Source organism: Strix aluco, chromosome 3 (assembly GCF_031877795.1).
Source record: "Strix aluco isolate bStrAlu1 chromosome 3, bStrAlu1.hap1, whole genome shotgun sequence".
Taxonomy (NCBI): Eukaryota; Metazoa; Chordata; class Aves; order Strigiformes; family Strigidae; genus Strix; species Strix aluco.
This window is the reverse complement of record NC_133933.1, coordinates 91,761,352-91,782,719: the sequence shown is the minus strand read 5'-3', so window position 1 is coordinate 91,782,719 and position 21,368 is coordinate 91,761,352. Positions and strand designations below refer to the sequence as shown.

Below are 21,368 nucleotides of genomic sequence, written 5' to 3'. Positions count from 1 at the left end.
CTCTCTCCCTAAGTATTTGCTAGTGATAGGATACTCAGTCCTGCAGTTTGATCCTGCTTTGCAGCAGGTCTGCTTTGCAGCTGTCCTGTGAGCAGAAGGGCCTCTCCCTGGTCAGAAGTGATGGGAAGAATACCACTGCTGGCTGCAAGTGGCTGAAAATGAGTGCAGTATATGCCTCTTTCCTCTCAAATCCACCCAGTGAATTTACAAACTTCCCAGCTGTGGGGAAAACCTCCCCATTTTGCTGCTTCTTATTATAAGTGAATGGGGCAGTCAAGGGCAGGAATGGGTCTCATTTGGAAGGGAGAACAGTGTGAGAGAACCTTTATAAAGCATTTAAACAAGCACTATTCTGAAGAGTTATCACCAAAAATATACAAGCTGATTTGTGATGAAAAAACTTCTGGCAAGACGTTTTGTGCAAGAAACATTTAAATTGCTTGATTACTAGCCAAACTGAATAGCATACATGTAAAAACGGGAGATGAGAGAAAACGAAGAGAGAAGATGAAAAGCATGCACCTGTTATTTTAAAACAGTACTAAGGTTTAAGCTATAAAAAGCAAGTATTTGCTAGATACCATTGGGAATATTGTTCTTTAGTAATGTAATTAGAGGTGGCAAAGGAACACATCTGAGTATTAGAAATTAAGTTTCATTTTGATGTAGAACAAAACCAAGGCTTTTAAAATTCTGAGAGGCACAAGCGTGTGCACATGATGGTGCCAAGAGTGCAGAATATTAGTAATTACAGGTATCATCTGGGACATGGAAACATTTCATCATTCTAAAACAGATACCACATTTCCACATTCCAGTGTAATGATTGACATGCTAATGCCTCCCTTTGTCCTAAGAAAAGTCCCAATGAAATTCATCAAAATCTGTCCATATATTCTTGTAAAATGTTTTTGTTTGCAAGTGACATGATAATAACTAATTAGCAACTGGCAATTAGAAACATGAAACTATTACAGTTCGACTGAAGGAAAAGAAAAAATAAGTCATAAAGGACATAAATGACATAACAGAAAGAAAATAATAATAGAAATAAAGTCATAAAAGATATGAAAGACATAATGCATCTTTCATAATAAATCTAATAATACTGGGAAAGTAATCTGTGCATTTTACTGCAGTGTCTTCCCTGTCAAAGATCACTTAAAAGAATTACAGAGTTCCAAAACAGGCTTTGTTTTGAAATGTCACTGACAAAGGTAACCTAAAAAAAAAAAAACCCAAACAAAAAAAACCCCAAAAACCTGTAGGAAAAACTAAACTTCTTTGACAAGTACACAGATGTAACTAGAAGCAAACCCAGAATATGGTAAACATTACCAAAGTAGCATTATTTCCCATTATTTTTCCTGAAGCTGTATTGATAACTTGAGATTCTCTAAATCAAGACTTAAATCATACAGAAGTGAAATAATTTAAATAGCCACCTCCCCCCCCAGCTTATTAGTCATACCTTAATTTGTGCAAAAGGTCTGTCAAAGTTTCCAACATAAAGAAGACCAACATTCTGGGTGAGTAGCCTAAAAAAATGAAAAAAATCTTTTAATAGATCACTTTACATCCATAAGATTTTCTGCATCTCCAGTAGCTGTTACTGAACCCTAGCAGGGTAACAAGCTTCATTATGACAGCAAGAGCTACCTTTGCAAATCTGATTACACAATTCTATTTGAACTACTACAAAAAAAGGCAAGACGTTCATTAAAGATGGACGCACACTGGTAATTTGTGTTTATGGTGCAACCAGCTCTTCAACAAAATAATTTCACAGGCTTCTTTGTGATGGATGTTGCTCAGTGACACGGAGGAACAGCAGGTATGTGCCTCTTCTATTTATTAGAGACCATTAGGTACAAAGGGACAGCAAGACTAGTAAACACACATTCAGACCAGCAGGCATAAGAGTTAAAACAGATTAGGGGAAATTAAAAGTACGCACAGTAATACAAAAATGACATTACTACAAGTAGAGAAGTAACAGAGAATCTCTGCAATATTGTCTAATGGCTTCCTAAATAAAAAGAGCCCCAGATGCAGTTTGTGCCTGCTGTTCTCTCCAACTCTTTATTATGAAGTCGTTGCATACACCACCAAGATCCAGAGGGACAGTGGGATAAGTTGACTCAAATTACTGTTGGTACCTCTGGAAAAGAGTTTAATTTCTGCAGATATTGTGCAAGTCAATGTTATTACTACACAAACTCCAAATCCCAGAGGAACATCAGGGTGCCGCTGCTATGAACAGGCAGACAAGAGTATCACTGGTGAGCAAAAATGGTAGCAGAGCACTGTGCTGTTCAAACTGGATAATCATGATCTTCCTCTTCCTAAGCAAAGGCATAGTGGTCATTCCAGTTTAGAGGGTCCAAAGCTTAAGTACAGGCACCCTATATTAAGGAGAATCTTTTGATGACAAACCCTTGAAAGAGTTTCTGTTTTGATTAAAAGGGACATTCAAAACCCATCATACTCTCTTCAGTAGCTCCAAGTTTTCATTAAGTGTTTGCTATTTTATATTTTCCTTCAATTTTGCATCCCATTCCCTTTAGCAATAAGGCCTCACATAAGAATTAAATTAAATAACCAGAAATAAGTACGAATGTAGGCATCATTCTGCTTGTCTGACACTGAGGTGTCTCTCATGTTTCTAAGCATATATACACAGTTTTAATTCATACTGAGTTACATTTTTTTCTATATATAAACCAGCTCTAATTTTCAACTAATTTCTCACCATCACCAGGCCTGTTTTCATAAACAAAGAAGAGAAACTTAGATGACAGTAAATTGTTTTGACCTCACAGAATGTACACATCTTAGCATGATTTTGATTCTTCCCACTTCTTCCCAGATAACAGTATGATATATATATAACCTTAAACTGGTTCACCAACAGCAGGAATTGGTGCAACTCAGCAAAATGACAAAGTCAAACCATTCACATACGTAAAACAGTTAAGTAAGCAGTGGTGTTAAACTGCGTATCGTTTGCAAAAAATGCTTATGTAATTACATATGGTATATAAAAATTTTCTGGGCTTTGACAGAAATACCCAAAGGAAGGAAAGACAGCAAGGATCAGAACAGATCAGTCACAGTACAGACAGGTAAGTGGCTTCCTCCCTCTGCCCTTCAGTGTGCTGGACTCCGTCGGGAAGATCTGTATCATTTTGCAATGGTTCTGTAGTACATGGAAGTCATGATAAGCATATCAAACTGATTTTCAGTCACAGTAAGTCAAATTTATTCAGAACTCGGATATCTGGAGCTGAAAAAGCCAGCATATTGATCAAACCTTCTCCTAAGACTATAAAGCAAACTCAGAAAATATTTAAGGATTTTCTAAATGAAAAGAAACATATGGGAAGTAATTAGTGAAAAAGGTTAAAAGAGAATTTGCAAAAAGGATTCAGGGTATGTCACCATATCTGAGAGAGGGGCACCTTAAAGCAAAAAAAGTACTCTTAAAAAGACATACAGGGTAATTATTCCCACATGGTTAATTTTCACATTGTTTTCTTTACTGGATAGAAAGGTAGGATCATTAAAAATTTGAGTCTTTAGGATGGCTTTACTTAGAAGCAATTAACATCTAGGGAACCTTAAGACTGGTCTTTCCAGAAGACCACACAGAAGTTAAACTGTCTACACCATTGAACTTGCTATCACTGATGTACACCCAAAACCTGCAAATTAACTGCACAAATTGGCTTCCTTAACAAGACTGATATCAACACAGTACAAGTTTATTTACTATTTATTCACCTTTCACTGTCTCAGCTGAGAAGTATTTTACATTATTATTTGCATTCATATGGCACTTCAGAACAGGCAGTGTTAACTCAGTGCAATGTTAGCAAAATTTTTAGGGAATAGGAAGTTATTTGTAACTCTCCCTTGTTTAAAGAAAAGGTTGCATTCTTCATTTTGCTAGTTTTCATATTCCTCTCGAGTTCTGAAGTTCAAAATTACATCATCAACACGCAAAATCAGTCAGTTTTCCATACAAGCGCTTGATGAGGTTGAAATGAGCAAACCAATATAACCATATTTTAATGTCCTGAAAGACTCTGGTCTTCCATCCCTAAATGGTCTGAGCAATTAAAAAATTCTGGATCTCATGACTAGTATAAGCTCTTTTACTTCAGGGTCTCTCTCATCAGCATCTTCTCCATATTTCAAAGACTGAGCTCACAGAGAAGAGTCCAGAGAGGTAAGCAGACTGTGGCAAGAGTCACAGCTGAGGCTCTGGATAGCCCAGGCTGCTGCAAGAGTGTCACCACCCCCACAGCAGCCACCAGCGGCTGGATCAGAAAACCATGTGCCACTAAGGAGAGGGGTGAGATAGAGGAGCATGTACCAATCTCCCATCTCTGCCACAGGAACTCAGCACGACTGATCTCTAAATTACCATTAAGATGTATTCTTCACCAATCATGAAGTTCAAATTACACATAGCCTTTCTTGTAGTTCTTCTTTACCATACTAAAATTAAATTTATACCATAAACTTCAACATGTCTAAACTGACCCAGATATTGTCTCCTAATGCTCTCAACTAACTACCCTTTGTCTTTGAAGACTTTCCAGTGGTAGGCAGGTTTGGCTATAAGCACTTCTATGTTTCCTTATGCCAGTGCTCTCTTTTAAAATGTCAGTCTTCCATTTCTTACCTAATTTCACATTTACACAGTTCTATTCTCAGAATGCCATCAGCGGTACTCAACACCTAACCCTGCTAAGAGCTGGGCATCACCTGTATTTGGCCAAAATCAATACCCATCTATGAAACAGTGGTGACAGTTTCACAATGCAATTAACATAGTTGAATTTCATAGTCAAATAATTACCTTAACATTATGAGAAACAATTATCAAAAATGCAAACGCCTACTGCCACTTCAACACATGTATTTACTTTTACTTGAAAATATGTAGCAATATACAAAGTTGCCTCAACTAATCATATTAGCTTATAGATTTCTGTATATTTTATTTGTAGTCTCTTCCACTCAATACATTATCAACACAATTCCCTTCTTTTTTTTTCTGTAAGTAGAAGGAAAGAAACATCACTCCAAGAAGCAGTGGTTCTATTCATACGTAATATTACACTCCCTGCACTCCTGTCCTATACATCCAAGTGAGCAGACTTCTAGCCCGACGTGCCTACTAGGGCTGTATGATTATGTTTCATGCAAACAGCATAAAAAACCTGAAAGCGTCAGGACAAACCATTTCTGACTTTTGCCAATATAATGTCAAGGTCCTAACGGCCTTTCCAGTACCAAGAAAATGTTGCCATATACTTACTTACCACCTAATGCCCTATCTTCTGCCTTCAGAGTCCTAAGCTTGGCCTTTTCTGGCATGTAAATCGTACCCAATGCTTTCAAGATCTGAGCTGCAGGAGTCAGGCACTGCTGCTTGTGGGGGAAGCTGACTGTATGAGTGGGCATGGTCAGGCACAGCAATCCAAAAAATGTGGTGGCACAGTGATGTGAAGGGGGTAAATGCAAATAAATACAGGACAGGATTAAGGGTCTGGGTGAAAGGAAACTTGGAATAAGACAGCATGAGATGACAGGGAATGTGGAACATGAGAGGGATGAGACAGGTATAAAGGAGTGATAAAGCAGCCCTCTGGGTTAGAAAGAATCAGGGCAGAGCTCTGGACTGGAGAAGATGGGTGGATTAGGGTTACAGGACTAGCAGAGACTGATTTACCACTGAGCTCACCCTCCCCAAGCACAACTGACCTTGCTTTGGGGACTGGGACAGTCCCAGTACCATTGCCCCCTTCCTACCACCTTTGGCCATGGGAAGTAGAACAACCCTTGGCTATAGACTTTATGAGAGCAGACCATTTCAAGGAAGCCTGATCATTTCCTCTTCTCCACACACGATCTGTTCCTGGTAACTCCTTAAAAGCTGTCTGTTAAGATGAAGGTGAGTATTTCAAGATATTCTCAACAGATTCAGGCACAGCTGACCAACACACCAGTGCTCCAGCTGTTAAGTAGTACTTTGTGAAGGCAGAAAGCAGGCATCAAATAGTTCCTCCGTGACTTGTATAGCATGAGGACACAACTTCAGCTTGATTTGAACCCCAAACGCTGACCCCTTCAGACTCCAAGGGCTGCCTTGCAAGTCTGCTTGGGCTGTCAAAGAGGGCCATGCAAACTGTGGAGCTGAAAAATAACTTCTGACCAGTTCATACACAAACCAGTTGGGCATTTTCCTCTAGGCTATCTGGTTTCTAGTGCTGATGTGCAGACTACGGAAGGAGGTTTCTAGAAAGGAGCGTGCAGAGAAAGAAAGGAAGCAGGGTGGAGCCAGGAGCCGCTACCTCTCACAGGAGCAAGTTACTGCAGATTAGCTGAACGCGGTAACTTGCTCCTGTGCGAGGCAGCAGCTCTGTTGCAAGACCGGTGGCATATCGTGCAGGAACAAAGACTGAGACTTGCAGCTCTAGGCAACAGCAGAGAGGCCAGACAGGCTTGGAAAGCAGGGAGTATGGAGTGACAAATACAATGTGTGCAGTAGAAGGGCTGAAAACAGGTCAGGAAAATGGCATTGGAAAGGTGGGATGTGTCAAAGGAAAACAATGACCAATGAACACATGGTCTTGAGTCGTCTGTTTTTTTTACAGGCAGTGGGAGGCATGCAGAGCTGCCTACAGCAATGCTTCAATTATTCACTACCTCTCTGAAACAGAACATGTAACTTTTTCCTTAAATTTCCACAAGAACACTCACCAAAATCCCAGAACTGATGACAATTTATCAAATAGGATCTTGCAGTATCTGTATTAGGCAATCCTAAAATTTATCTTGACATACAGAGTAGCTGAAGAATAGTTCATCATTCCACATAAATCAAATCTCTAGATTCTTCTGTATTTCTGGATTTATTCTTGACTTGCCTGCCTCTTTTTCATTAGCTCTTGCAACCACCAAAAAGACCAACTCTAGATGAGTGAGTTTGTTTTTAAAAGCTCGGTAAATGCTACAGCCTGCCACCAAAGCTCTGTTAGGTGTAACAAGATAACGTTGTTATATTGCATAACCAGAGAAGTATTTGAGTGCATGCACGCAAGACTGCAAAAACTGTCAGAACTCAGTTTGGCAGTTGTGTGTATATGTCTGTACTTGTAATGATGGTGTAGATGGAATTGACTGCTTTCAGCAAGTGACGAGGAGCAGCTCCTGCTGTGGTCTGTTCTCCGACCTGAAAGAACTCTCTCTAGATCAGACAGGGTTTTTTCTCGTTGAACTGAACAGTGGACTGATACCTGAAACAACCTTGGTGTCTGCATGGAAGGGACTTCACCCTAGAAGGTATGATTAAACAGGAATACCAATTTCACTGATGAGACAATGGGATTAAGATGCATGGACTACTTCCATTTTACAGTCAGAGGCAGCAACAAGTAGCTACAATGGGGCTGGGATCTGACCTAACAACTTCATCCTTCATAGGCTGCGGAAAGGCATTTGCAGTCTTCACAGAGGTTGCTGGTGAAAAGATTCCAATCCTGAGAAGATGTGTATAAGAGTGGAATAGATATGAAGCAAAACTGAAAGAACAATCCTGACACTCAGTGCGGCTACTGACCCTTCTGCACATCTGTATCTTTATTGCTAAGAACATCTCAGCATATGCATTAGTGGATGATTAAGGCCACAAATGGAATACAACCTGCTTAAAATATAAATTGGAGAGTCAGATAAAATAACTATATAACAGGGTTTACTACTAGTTATGGTCTGAATGTTCTTACATTTCATTTTAAAATACACCTTTTGTGTGATAAGCATATACAAAGGATTCCACTGTTATGTTCTGTATGTGCTTTTTACTGTCTCTAAAAATTGCTGTGAATGCATTTGCACATTTTAGGCAGAAATGACTTATAAGTTACAAACATGGACAAACAACAACCCTGAGAACAGAAGCAACACCTCTGTAAGTTCAACAGCTGTATTTTCAAACATTATTTGAACAGCTTTCCCATATGCCTTTGAAGATAAAGGTAACTTTTATGCATAATTTAAAATTTTTTTAATTACATTATGCAAAGAAATTATCCCAGTATATCATTATTGCACACGATGACTTGAGCACAAACAAAGCATCACGGCACAACAGAAAGGACACCATACACACATGATGGTGCTGATGTCATCTGAAGAATATAATAAATAGTCTGTATTTACCCTGTGTTCACTTAAACTGTGAGGCGAAACTGTGCACTGTGCTGCAATAGCTTAACCAAGGAAAAAGAAGCAGTTTCTTCAGTAGTCTCTTCAACCATAACTTGAATTCTACTACAGTGACATTACATTTTGCTTCTTGCTTATGATAATCATTCCCCATTGCTTTTCAACTCTAATTACGCATTTTCTACAAATATGGAATTGAAAGAAAAAGCAAGAAGAAAATCAGAAAAGCATAAATAGAGAATTATGAAAATTGATGTTAGGGTCAAAAGAATTAACTTCCTACATTCAATTTTTATCAAGATCATTATTTCATTAATTTATTTCACAGACTAATGTAAGAGTAACATGGTGAAAATATTATATTACGTATTATAAAATATAGAAGTATATAAAAGGATCCAATACAAATTCTGGAAAAGGCTAACACCAGTGCACAGATAATCTTGTGAATTTAAACTGACATGCATATATGGTCTGCAAACAACATGAATTTTGTTTTGTTCTAAAAGAGCCAAAGAACTTGAGAGTTCATAGAAGCAGTAGTGAACCTTGCACACAGAATACTGACAGTGGTAAAGTAGGGGCTTCACAGGCAAGACAGAAGAGTGTTCTCCTGCTTTCTACACTGCATTTATCAAACCACTTTTCCAGGTTATGAAAATATTCTAACAAAATTTTTTACTCATCAGTCATGCAAGAAAACTTTTTCATGCACACATATAAGCTATTCTAGTATAATCATCATGGTAAAGAGTAAGCAAATAGACTGTATATCTGATTTAGGACATTATTCCTCAAATTAGAGCACAAACTGAAAAAAGCTATGAGGGAACTGGAAGAGATACTATGCACAGCACATAGTAAAGATGCAAAAAACCCTGGATTTGAACTCAAGAGGGGAAAAAGGTTGGGAAGGGATACAATCAAGTGTTAAAAAAGACTGTAAACAATTTTACAGTGCCAAATTCCTCTCTGCAATAAAAAAACCCCACAAAAATGTAAGCAAAACCTTTTCATTCAGTGAATTCTGAATTTGCTGAAGAGCCCAAGCCAAGTTAATGGTGACAGCAATTAACATAAAACTGTATTCTAAGTAATATTCATGGGGAAAAATGCAGTGGATAGTACAAACTACAGACTTTAACACCCTCAGACTTCCCACAATAGTACTCCAACTGTGTGTTATTAGTCATATTAATAAGCATGCTGCTTTCTAAAACACATGCAACTCAGGCAAAAGTATCAATGTTATGTGCTAATTACCATTCGTAAGAAAATCTCCTATGCGTAATACTTGAAAAGCTTCACTGAACTACGTCACTCCCTACAGTAAATCACTGCCTGTCATTGGCTATTGATAATAGGAATCTAGGAAGTAACTGAACCCTGAAAGACATACTTCCACTGAATAACATCACCACTGTTATATACCAACCCAATAAAAATTACATTCAGAGAGCTCAAAACTGCAAAACAAAGTGACCTCATATTTGAGGTAATGGCCTGCAAGTGTTCCTAGATCATGGTCAAAAAGAATAAACTGACCAATATAAAGGTTTACCTTGAGTTAGGAGGGTTTAATATGCATTATTTTTGAATAAGTGTTTGACTGCTGGGGTGGGGGGGGGGGGGGGGGGCCAGTGTTTGGGAAGGTGGGTGTACAAGAATGCTTTGCTAGAGACAGGGAGATTTTTCAAGAAACATTCTTGCACTTTATAAATAAAACTACATCAGATGTTTCCAAAAGTATTTCCTTTTGTTTGCTGTGTTTATGCTGGCGCTGATAATATTTTAATGTTTGTCCAGGCATTGCCTTGCAGGCAAATCACATAAAGAAGCATTTTGACTACATTTACATATAACTTATCCATAAAAAGTAAAAAGTAAATGTAAGTAGAAACAAAAAGTACCCATTAAATAATCATGTCCATTCCTCCACCAATGGAGTATTATTCCCTGTAGTATAATGAGCAATTTGGCCAGGCTGGCCCATAAATTATCTGAAAAATGAGGCTGCTTGCCTTTTCCTCTGGGACATTATTACGTAGTCTGAGAGATTTCACTATTAGAATCTATTTCTGACAGTAAACGTCAATTTTTCTTTCTGAATATCATCCCTTTCATCTCACTGAAATATAGGACAGGAGTTAGAAATTACTCCCAATTTGCTGAAGGACCTGCCTGACACAGGCTGTGCTGCAATTCTGCCCAGGTTTATCCACATATCACATAGTAAGAGCACTCACACAGCCCTGCAGCAGACTCACTGTAAACCCACGTTCTAGTCTAGGGCCCCATAGGGTCCTTTCACCTTGGCCATGTTTTAAAATATAACAGAGACCACAATACTAGGCAAATTCAACACCCAGAATTAACAGAATTGACACTATAACGCAAAGCTTTATACCAGGAGACTTCAATAAAATAAGTCTAATTACAGATGTTTTAAAGTCAAAACAAAGACATTTTAAGGGAGCTACTTAAGAAAAATAGATTTCTAACAGCAAATAAGATATAGAAGAAATAAATGAAATAATGGCAAAAAAAATCTCAAATATATCCAAGAACAAAACTGGTAAAAAAAAATTCAGTAGATTCACTCAATCATGTGGAAATACAAGGAGCAACTAAGGAAGGGAGGGAGACTGCTGACAAGCTAGTGGATTTGTTTGGACCCCCTGAAAAAATAAAGGCACCTAGTCAGGAACACTCTTTTTGTAGTTACCAAAATGAAATGCCTGCAGAAATATAGGTACTAAAAAAGCTCTGGGGATACATTGATAATTAAAGTGAAATAAATCACCAAACCCTGATGCAACATATTCAAGATTTCTGACATTTCTTAATATGGAGGGTCTGAATTGCTATTAAAAAACACCCCATGTCAATCTTTAACACCTAAATAGGGTAATTTCTGCAAACTTCTTGGAGTCCTACCCTTTACCACATCACTGTTCAGCATGCCTACCTTGGCCACGCATGGCAGTGCTACTTAGGAGGTTGCACATCCCCTGCATTCACACTGTGGCTGCATCTGCCTCTCTTTTGATCATTTTAATGAAAGAGTGCTTAAAAAGGAATGGGGGACAGGAGAGGCACCACACTGACATAATCGATTCAGACTGCCAGAAGGCTTCTGTTACAGTCTTCCACAGTAATTTATTTTTAAAAAATAAAACTAGGCAGTAAGTACTTTTATATGGAAGAGGCTACTTACTGTTACGGATCAAACCCTGATTAAGAGACTGGACAGGCAGAATAAATGGTCAGTTTTCATCTTGACAAAGGCCAAGTGACTATTCAATTTATGTAACAGACTGTTTAATATATTTATTAGTAATCTGAAAAAGTCATGAACAGAGAAAGTCTGCTGATGAAGCAGAGGCTGGCAACTTTAGCTTCAGCTAGATTACAAAGTTCATCACTTTGAAAGGAAGCTGATGCTATATTTATAATCACCCTTACAACCTTAGCATTACTCTCCTCTGCAGTGAAAGATATGTACTCCTGTGTGTACGAATTAGGGAAAGGCACTTACCCATTTAATTAAGGAATGTATCATAATGTATATGAACCTGGCAACTAGAACTCTGCTATTTTCTAAACATTCAAAGGCTTGCCTTTGAAGCTCACTGAACTTTCCTTCCATATGCGGTTCTGCCATTCCTTCATCCTCGGTCTTTCAATTTTTAAAATAGAAAAACTGAACCCAAACTTCTGTCCTGCACAACTGTTCTAAATCATCAGAGCAGAGCTGGAAATTGAAATAGTCAGCAATTTTAACAAATAGTCAGCAATTTTAACACAGGTTGTTACTGCTGAAAAACCATGACAAAGAATTGGCAGGAAAGGTGGAATGGGGTGGTCTCATCTGGCTATAATCTCCACCATTCTGCCCTTCATTTGTCAGCACAGCTGCTCCAACAGTTTTCTGGTTTTCCCAGTGCCCTGCATGCCGCACCACTGGTGGCAGACTTTGGCAGCTAGCACTTCCAAGTAAAAGAAAACAGGCCGCTCTGCAGGTTGGCCAAATTTAGAGAGAATTCCTCTGCAAAAAAGAAAAGGCATTTCTACATCCCATAGAGGTGACTCTACTACATATCAAAAATGATATTATGCATGCCAAAGCTTTTCAGAGAAAATATTGCGAACTGCTCTGAAGCACAAATTAAGGTATCCTAAGCAAATCAGTTGGTACCAGTATCCTTTTGACAATGCAGGGCAAAGCAAAGACTGATCAGGTGATCCATATTTCATTTCTCATAACAAAAGAATAAAGGATGATTGAATTATGCCAACTGAGGGTGAATTCAGATCTGATAAATACTTCATCACAAAACACGTAATTAGACTGGAGCTCACAGACACTGCCCTGGTGTGCAAAAGAAACATGGACTGAACACACAGGAGCATAATAAAAATATCTAGAATCACAGAATCACAGAATTGTCTAGGTTGGAAAAGACCTTCAAGATCATCTAGTCCAACCATTAACCTAACACTGACAGTTCCCAACTACACCATATCCCTCAGCACTATGTTGACTCTACTCTTAAACACCTCCAGGGATGGGGACTCCACCACCTCCCTGGGCAGCCCATTCCAACACCTAACAACCCGTTCTGTAAAGAAATACTTCTTAATATCTAGTCTAAACCTTCCCTGGTGCAATTTGAGGTCATTACCTCTTGTTCTATCGCTTACTACTTGGTTAAAGAGGCTCATCCCCAGCTCTCTGCAACCTCCTTTCAGGTAGTTGTAGAGGGCGATGAGGTCTCCCCTCAGCCTCCTCTTCTCCAGACTAAACAACCCCAGTTCCCTCAGCCGCTCCTCGTACGACATGTGCTCCAGACCCTTCACCAGCTTCGTTGCCCTTCTCTGGACATGCTCGAGTGATTCAATGTCCTTTTTGTAGTGAGGGGCCCAAAACTGAACACAGTAATCGAGGTGCAGCCTCACCAGTGCCAAGTACAGGGGTAAGATCACTTCCCTGTCCCTGCTGGCCACGCTATTTTTGATACAAGCCAGGATACCATTGGCCTTCTTGGCCACCTGGGCACACTGCTGGCTCCTGTTCAGCCGGCTGTCAGTCAACACCCCCAGGTCCCTCTCTGACTGGCAGCTCTCCAGCCACTCCTCCCCAAGCCTGTAGCGCTGCTGGGGGTTGTTGTGGCCCAAGTGCAGCACCCAGCATTTGGCCTTATTGAAACTCATCCAGTTGGCCTTAGCCCAATGCTCCAGCCTGTCCAGGTCTCTCTGCAGAGCCTCCCTACCCTCGAGCAGATCAACACTCCCACCCAACTGGGTCTCATCTGCAAACTTACTGAGGGTGCACTCGATCCCCTCATCTAGATCATCAGTAAAGACATTAAACAGGAGTGGCCCCAAAACTGAGCCCTGGGGGACACCAGAAGCCTAACAACTAACAATTTCTCTTTAAAATAAAATACTAAAGAATATAAAATTTACTTGTCTACATGGATGAGAGATATAATCAATATGGAAATTCCCACCTTATTAAAGATCCTCCATGGGAAGGCATCATGAAAGAGCACTCTTAGCCTTATGTGCACTGCCAGACCACTCCAACTGATTTTTCTTCCTGTTTCCCCACACCACTTTAATGATTTATTCAAAACAAATACGTTAGTAATTAATCACATAGAACCAAAGAAATGATCGAATTACAGTCTAGAAACCATTTAGGAAGGGTTCATGGGCGACTAATACAGATCGCAATCCCAAAGTGAAGCCCGTAACAAACAACCAATTGTTTGTCTGGAATTGGATGTGATACAGACCCAACTGCCATCTACCTAGACACAAGTGCCATCAGCAGAATACATGAACATCCAACTGCTACAAACACCCAAAATAAGGTAGGAAGGCTGTCAAAGACTTAATGAACTCTACTGAATGCTTCACTCTTCTTTCTGAAACCTGCACAGATGGTGCAAGATTTAGCTCTCTCTTCATTATAAAATTACGGCCCTCAGCATATTCAGTATATGAAGTTTAAAATGAAATTTCTTTTACAGAAATTCTTCAGGTAGTAATGAACACAGAATGAAGTATTCTGCACTCTGAAGTATTAAGAAATGCAGCTGAAGTACTTTCCTGGATGGCAAAAGAAAGGACTGTTACCTTGTAATACCAGATCCCAACACTGTAATACTGATTATTGCATCTGTAATCTAGAAGGCATTTGCAGCAAAGCTGCCCTGTCTTTCTGGTGTATTGCTCTGCTCAAACAATCAGCATCCTTACCCAGGCTCCTTTCTCTATAAGGAAAAATCACTGCTCTGCTGCCAAGATACTCTGTCTTGCTTCAAAAGTGCCACACCTCCAGTAACTCCTTTCTCCATTCTTCTTTCTTTCCTTTACTTCTGACTTTAACACTCAGCTGCCCCTTGATTTTGTTTTGGTTTTGTTCAGGCTTTTTAAGATTACTATCTCCCTCCAATACATTCCTTCCCTTCCCCCTTCTTCTTTCTCTGAACTTTAGCACCATTTATGCTGATTCCCAAATTGAGAGAGGGGAACCTTGAGCCACCAGGAGGGGAATGGGAATGCGCTGGGATGATGTCAGCCTGGATGATGTTAAGAAACAGAGGGCAGCCAGCAAACAAATTAGGAACAAAAAAAAATTCTGAGATGCCTCTGCTCCACGCACAGTATTTGCAACACAGCAACAGCTCCCAGGTTGAGAACTACTGTTCCAGTTTCTCCTGAGCCGCCATGATCTCCACAGCAACATAAACTTGATGCAGCTATTGAAAACACACAGGGCACTAGTTAGGCTCCCTTCTTCCCAGCCACTTGGGGTACTGACACATCTGAGTTCACAAACACCCCAAGAAGTCCCATGCAGCACCAGACCCACTTGCCTGCGCAAGGGCTGAGGAAGAGGACCAGGAAGCATCATTATCTTAGGGAGCTGCTTCTACAGAATTTTTGGTGCAATATAAACATTTTGCAAGCTCTTCATATGCTATCAGTATTCCTAGCCTCTTTTCCAATGTCAGCTTTTTAGACTTTACTTGAAATTATTAACCTATTTTGTGACACACTCTCTAAGAAGTCAAAGAAGCTGAGGCCTGAGTGATGAGCAAATTGCTAAAATATATCTTTTCTATAAACTGTGGGAAAAAATAATTGAATTCTTCATAAAAATTGCTGTAGTATTATTACAGAAAGAGAGCATCTTTTCATTTACTGTCCTGAATAAGGAATTTTTATTACACAGGGCACAAGTGAAAAAGCAATTATGATTAAATGCTAACTGTATAGGACAAAAAAATTACTTACTTCCAGTCCCTGGCTGATAACTACTGATTTAACTAGTATCAGGATGACCTGCTCTGTCTCTTCTTTCATCTATTTCTGAGAAGATTGATGTAACGTAAATTATTAAGTGATTAATTAACAAATGTACAGTAAAGCGGGCATTTTTTTCCTTTTTTCAATATGCCTCCAAGACATCATTTTTTAGTCCAAGCAATTTTGCATGTCCTTTTGGACTATAATTTACCCTTGCCAAAAAAAGCCTGTTAAAAGAATTAGTGCAACGTGGCTCAGTATATTTTGATTTTCCAAGCAGAAGATCCTCATGGGGGTATTATAAGCTACCTGCATGGATAACAAGCCTTTTAAGGTAATACAGCTAACTGCAATTAATTACAGGTATTACAGGAAAAAAAAATAGTCACATTGTTCATTATAAACCCTGTGAACTTAGTTCAGGTCTGATTTAAGGTAAGACAAAGTCTCTAGGAAAAAGTAGTATGTTTTCTTAGACCAAGTGATATACCTGGGAAAAACAAGGACTGGAGCATGCAAGTTCATCTCGAGGATGAAGAAAGACTTTGATGTCCCAAACTTTGGCTATTTTTTAAATACATATGATAAGGATAACAAAATAACATAAGTTATTACCTTTTCCTATATATGCGGTCACACCTATATCTTCGGATCATCAGAGAGAAACATATCAATCAGCATACGGGAATGCAGTTCAGCTATTTCATGGAAACCCTATCCATTTTAACCAGGACTTTAATCACTTTGGAGTAGCAACTGACAGCAAATAAAAAATAATCACCTTTACTGAGAAACCAACTCCTGAAGACTCACATGCAAATATGTGTGAGAGAAGGAAAGAAGAATGAATAAAAACTTTAGCAGAAACACAAAATTGAGTCTATCTGGGAGCAGTTATCACAGAAGATAAGAAGACACAGAAGAGAAAAGAACAAACTAGTATAGCACATATTCTCATAATAGATGACTGGAAACCTACATTTTAACGCATCCCTGCTGTCAGGTTTTACACCAGCTAGGAAACCCAACAACGAAGTGTCTCATATCTTTTTTACCACCTGGTTTCTTAAGAGAAATGCAATTTAGGAGTGGTCAAAGTCATTGCGTTTACTCAACTACTACAGATCTGTGCTCCAGATCTACCTGTCCCAGCACAAGTAATGCACAGCCCCTGGGGTCAACTCTTTTTGGAGGAATTCCATTTCTTTTGGATGCTAAGCTGTAACCTTAACATTTCTCTGCTACATTTTACATGCACAGACTAGTGACAATGGGATCACTTTGACAGTTCCTACAATTCTACATTTCTTGTCTAATGCATTTAGTTTCAAATTCAGATTATTGCTTTAATTCTTCATATCTGCACTTACACTGAAAGAAGACTTATCCATGATTGATTTAAAATGCACAGAAAAAGACTTAACTCTAGGTTTATTTTATATGCACACACTTACTTTCCTGAACCAGTAAAATAACATCTATCAGACAACAATTAATATAAATGCTGCAAAATCAAGTTTTAGTTGTTCTTTCAGAGAAATCCTTTACCTGTTTAAAAATTAAATAGGTCATTGCTTTCTTTGAAGCTACTTTCAACACCACCTTGTTATTTATGGCAGAGAAAATTTATTATCAGACAACAAACAGGCACTTCATTCAGGTTTAAATCACTCAAAGATAAGATAGATTGTAATTATTGTATTTGACATTTGAAAACTAAAAGAAAGGAAAAGACAATTGTTTTCCTTAGGACCAGAATGCAGGAAGAAGGGTTTTCAGACAAGCTAGAGAATTCTTGTTAATTTAGTTTTTATGAAGACACCCAGGCTAAAGAAGTCTGAGTGAGGAAAGACAGTGCACACTCACAGAATTGAGAGTTTGTGAGAGTTGCGAAACTATTTCTTACCCAACATTCACAAGCTTGCACACATGGCACAAACAGATTTTCTGCAATTGTCCCAATGTCCCAGTCAGTTCTGTAGATTCAAGCCAGTATGTTTTCACATTATCCTTTTTCCATTCATCAGTTTTTAGTAAAACCCACCATCATCTAAGCTTATCAGTAGTCCTTCCTTATACAGAAGACCGGTTGGTATCTACAGAACCGCAGAATTTGGGGGTGGAGGGTGGTTTTGTTGTTCATTTTGTTTAAGTACAGCAAACCTGAGCAGAAAGCTGCCCTAGCTACCAGTAAATAAATAACAGATTATCTAAAACTGGGGTAGAGAAAGAAGCTCTCTAGAATTAAGGTTTCCTCCACCCCACTTCTTCCACCAATTCATCCTTTTTCACTGCTAGTATCATTCCACAACTTCTATATTTCTGTCTTTGCAGGCCCCCTCAGGATGAGTTTCAGAGCTTCAGAAACCTATTCAATATTTTTTTTAAAGTTAATTTTAAGTTTAAAAAAATATTTGTGATCCTGAAGCTATTACATCAGAACAATTGACTTCAAATTATCACTACATTTTTGCCCTCTTGTCATATCCATCTCTGTTTTTCTGTCAGAAAAATCTATGCACTTTGTCTTGCAAGAAATTCATCCGAATTCAAATTTAGTGAATCAAAGGAATAATTTAGGTTGAGCAACAACAGAGATACATCTTCTGCATTAAACAAGAGCACATAACTAGATCACATTGCTTAAAAACAGTGGCAAACAGAGAAGTAACTCTGTGAAGTCTATATCTATAGGATCTTTATGTTCTGGATTAAGAATCTTTCTGTATGCAACTTTTATTTAAAAAGAATCACCAGTTTCATAACACAACTTGCAGCAACAAACACAAACATTTGGACCAAATGCTATATAAAATCCTTTGGGAAATGAATGACCCTCAGCCTATACAACAGAAAACAACAGAACAGACAAAGCTGTATAATTTCAGTATTAGTTATTTTCTGCACTAGTTAGGGTTCATTTCTCTTCCTCAGGCTTGTCTAGTAAACTTGTCAACAATATAAGTTTTTAAAGTAATTGGTACAGGCTATGCCATGCTTTAAATGTGTGGGACCAATTTATTTTTACTCAAACAAAAGTGTTTTACAAGTGTAAAACACTGGACATTCCTCTTGCCACAGACTGGCTATAGGTGTGCCTTTTGCTGATACAGGCTCTAACAAACCACAAAAATTTGCCAGCCAAATAACATCAAGCAATCTTAATTTTATCTCCAAAAAAGGCAGAGCATCATCTTCAGAAGGCACTTGAAAAATTCCTCTATAGTGCATGTCTCTGAATATTAGAAAGAAACAATTGGTATACAATACATATAAAAAAATTAAGTTGTATAATAGCTTCCTCTTATTTTTAATGTAACAGAGAAACTAAGTAAACAACAGAGAAACTACCACTGTTTGTGCAGAAACCATTCATCATATCCTATTATAAGATTGAGTTACAGAGGAAAATGACCAGTTTTGAGTATCTGTTTTTAGTGACATAATTCAAATAACTGAAGTTTAATACTTCTACTGTTAAAACAAACTGTATTTATGACCTATCTCACCTGGAAGAAAGCATTTGCATGCCATACCATTGTCTGTTCTATAAACCAAAACATTACTCTATTTTATCATAATATGCAATTCATCTTTCAAAACACAATTTTCTTAACACTTCAATGATGTATGAAGGTTTTTATCAAAGTGAGTAAGTATTGTGCAGAAACTAAGCACAAACATCTTGCTCAATGAGGCTTGAGAGTCATTTCTGCTTCTCTTCTTGGATTAGAGCAGAACGAACAACAGTGAGTCCTGAATCAGAACTGTGTACAGATCATTATCATCACAAATTAAGAAGTTAGAAATGTTATTAATACAGCAGTTGAGAAGGGTTAACCATGCCCATAGCAAATTTTCCCTTCTGGAGGAGAGAGAATAGTTCAGAGCCTTCATTAGGAGATATCAAATCACTTTTGAGTCCATCTATCCCTGCCCTACTCCCCAAATTCAGTGATCTCCTACCACAAGAATATCTACTTTCAAGCAGAATTTTTCACTCCTGAGTAAAAAGATTAAAAAATCGAGCATTTGAGATTTGATGCTTTAACATTCACCAAACGAGTGAAGTGCTTTTATAAACATCTGTAAGAGACGATGGGTTTGATATGCAGACTTGAGGTAGAAAAAATTAAAATAATCAAGTTGACTATCCTGTTTCACTCTCCTCATTCCAATCTTCTCTATCCTGTAATTAGTGATATACACACTGTATTTCCTTTATAATCCACTGATAAATATTTGCTCACAGCGCAATCTTTTAATACTTTCTGAAAAAAGGCTTGAAACATGAAAATAGCCAAAGATTATAGCTTTGAAAATATTTAGTTGTTTTAAGAGGGAAAAATGCCATCTGCTGGGTACAGCTGAGGACTGTCCTTTTCTTACTAACACACCATGCTGCCCTAAGCAAGTTTTCTCGTCACTTCAGATTTCATTTTTCCCATCTTGAAAACTGATACAGATATATGCACTGGTTTTGGTGAGTATGTAATAGCAGCCTCATTAAAACTGTGCAACATAAAACTTCTTACTGTCATATCTCTCAGAGATTGAGAGGTCTGACAATAGATAGGATGACTAGCATTTGAATAAGGATGCTTTTAAACTTTCAAGAACATTAGAATTGTCTCTAAACCCCTCAATATTTCACACGCTTTTGTATCTCCACATATATAAATTTTGCAGTTAGGTAATTAAAAAATTATTCTACTTATAAAGCAGACCAACACGCTGGCATTGGTTTCTCCATTAGTCATACACAACTTTTTCCGGCTGGTAGAGTACAGATGCAGAACCAGTTCGTAATCTAGCTTGAAACCATGAAACCAAGGCATTGAAAATCATGTTGCTTAAGAAGGAAAAATAACAAAACGGAGAAGTTAAGAATGTTCCATTAAGAAATATACTTACATGAAAAAAACTGAGAATTGGAAATAGCCAAGTCAGATCTAATAAAATGGATCATCAGGAGGTGATAGTCCCCCTGTACTCTGCACTGGTGAGGCCACACCTGGAGTATTGTGTCCAGTTTTGGGCACCTCAATACGAGAGAGATATCGAGGTGCTGGAGCGAGTGCAGAGGAGGACAACGAAGCTGGTGAAGGGCCTGGAGAACAAATCTTGTGAGGAGAGATTGAGGGAGCTGGGACTGTTTAGTTTGAGGAAGAGAAGGCTGAGGGGAGACCTCATCACTCTCTACAACTACCTGAAAGGACCTTGTAGAGAGGTTGGTGCTGGTCTCTTCTCACAGGTGATTAGCGACAAAACAAGGGGGAATGGCTTTAAACTGCAACAGGGGAGGTTCAGACTGGACATTAGGAAAACATTTTTCACAGAGAGAGTGGTCAGACAGTGGAATAGGCTGCCCAGGGAGGTGGTGGAGTCACCATCCCTGGATGTGTTTAAGGGTCGTTTAGATGAGATGTTGGGGGATATGGTGTAGGGGAGAACTTTGTAGAGTAGGGCTGATGGTTGGACTTGATGATCCCAAGGGTCTTTTCCAACCTGAATGATTCTACGATCTTTAAAATTAAGAAGTATGACAAAAGGAGGATAGGGTTCCCACATGTAACCATGAGGAGGAAAAGAGGAGAGTTTTGGTATGATTCTTAACAGCCAAAGGAATTCTTTTACATTTTTGTGGTTTTAATTTTACAACATAAGGCAGCAGCTGTCACCTATAAGTGCGTATATACACACAGGTGTGTATATATATGTATTTATAAATAAAAAAATGTGATTCATTTCATATGAAGCTGAAACAACTTACAACCTTGGAAATCTGGGTTTTAAAGTTAAAATAA

The 21,368-nt window shown here is 38.5% G+C and overlaps 1 protein-coding gene across 1 annotated transcript in view; it reads right to left on the bottom strand.

Moving 5' to 3' along the window:
• The window catches only part of RNGTT (RNA guanylyltransferase and 5'-phosphatase), a 202,787-nt gene that overhangs the window by 36,850 nt on the left and 144,569 nt on the right, over nt 1-21,368 (bottom strand). Inside the window, exon 14 of the mRNA XM_074819582.1 lies at nt 1,472-1,538. Within this exon, the coding sequence (XP_074675683.1) occupies nt 1,472-1,538 (67 nt within the window). The remainder of the gene's footprint in view (nt 1-1,471; nt 1,539-21,368) is intronic.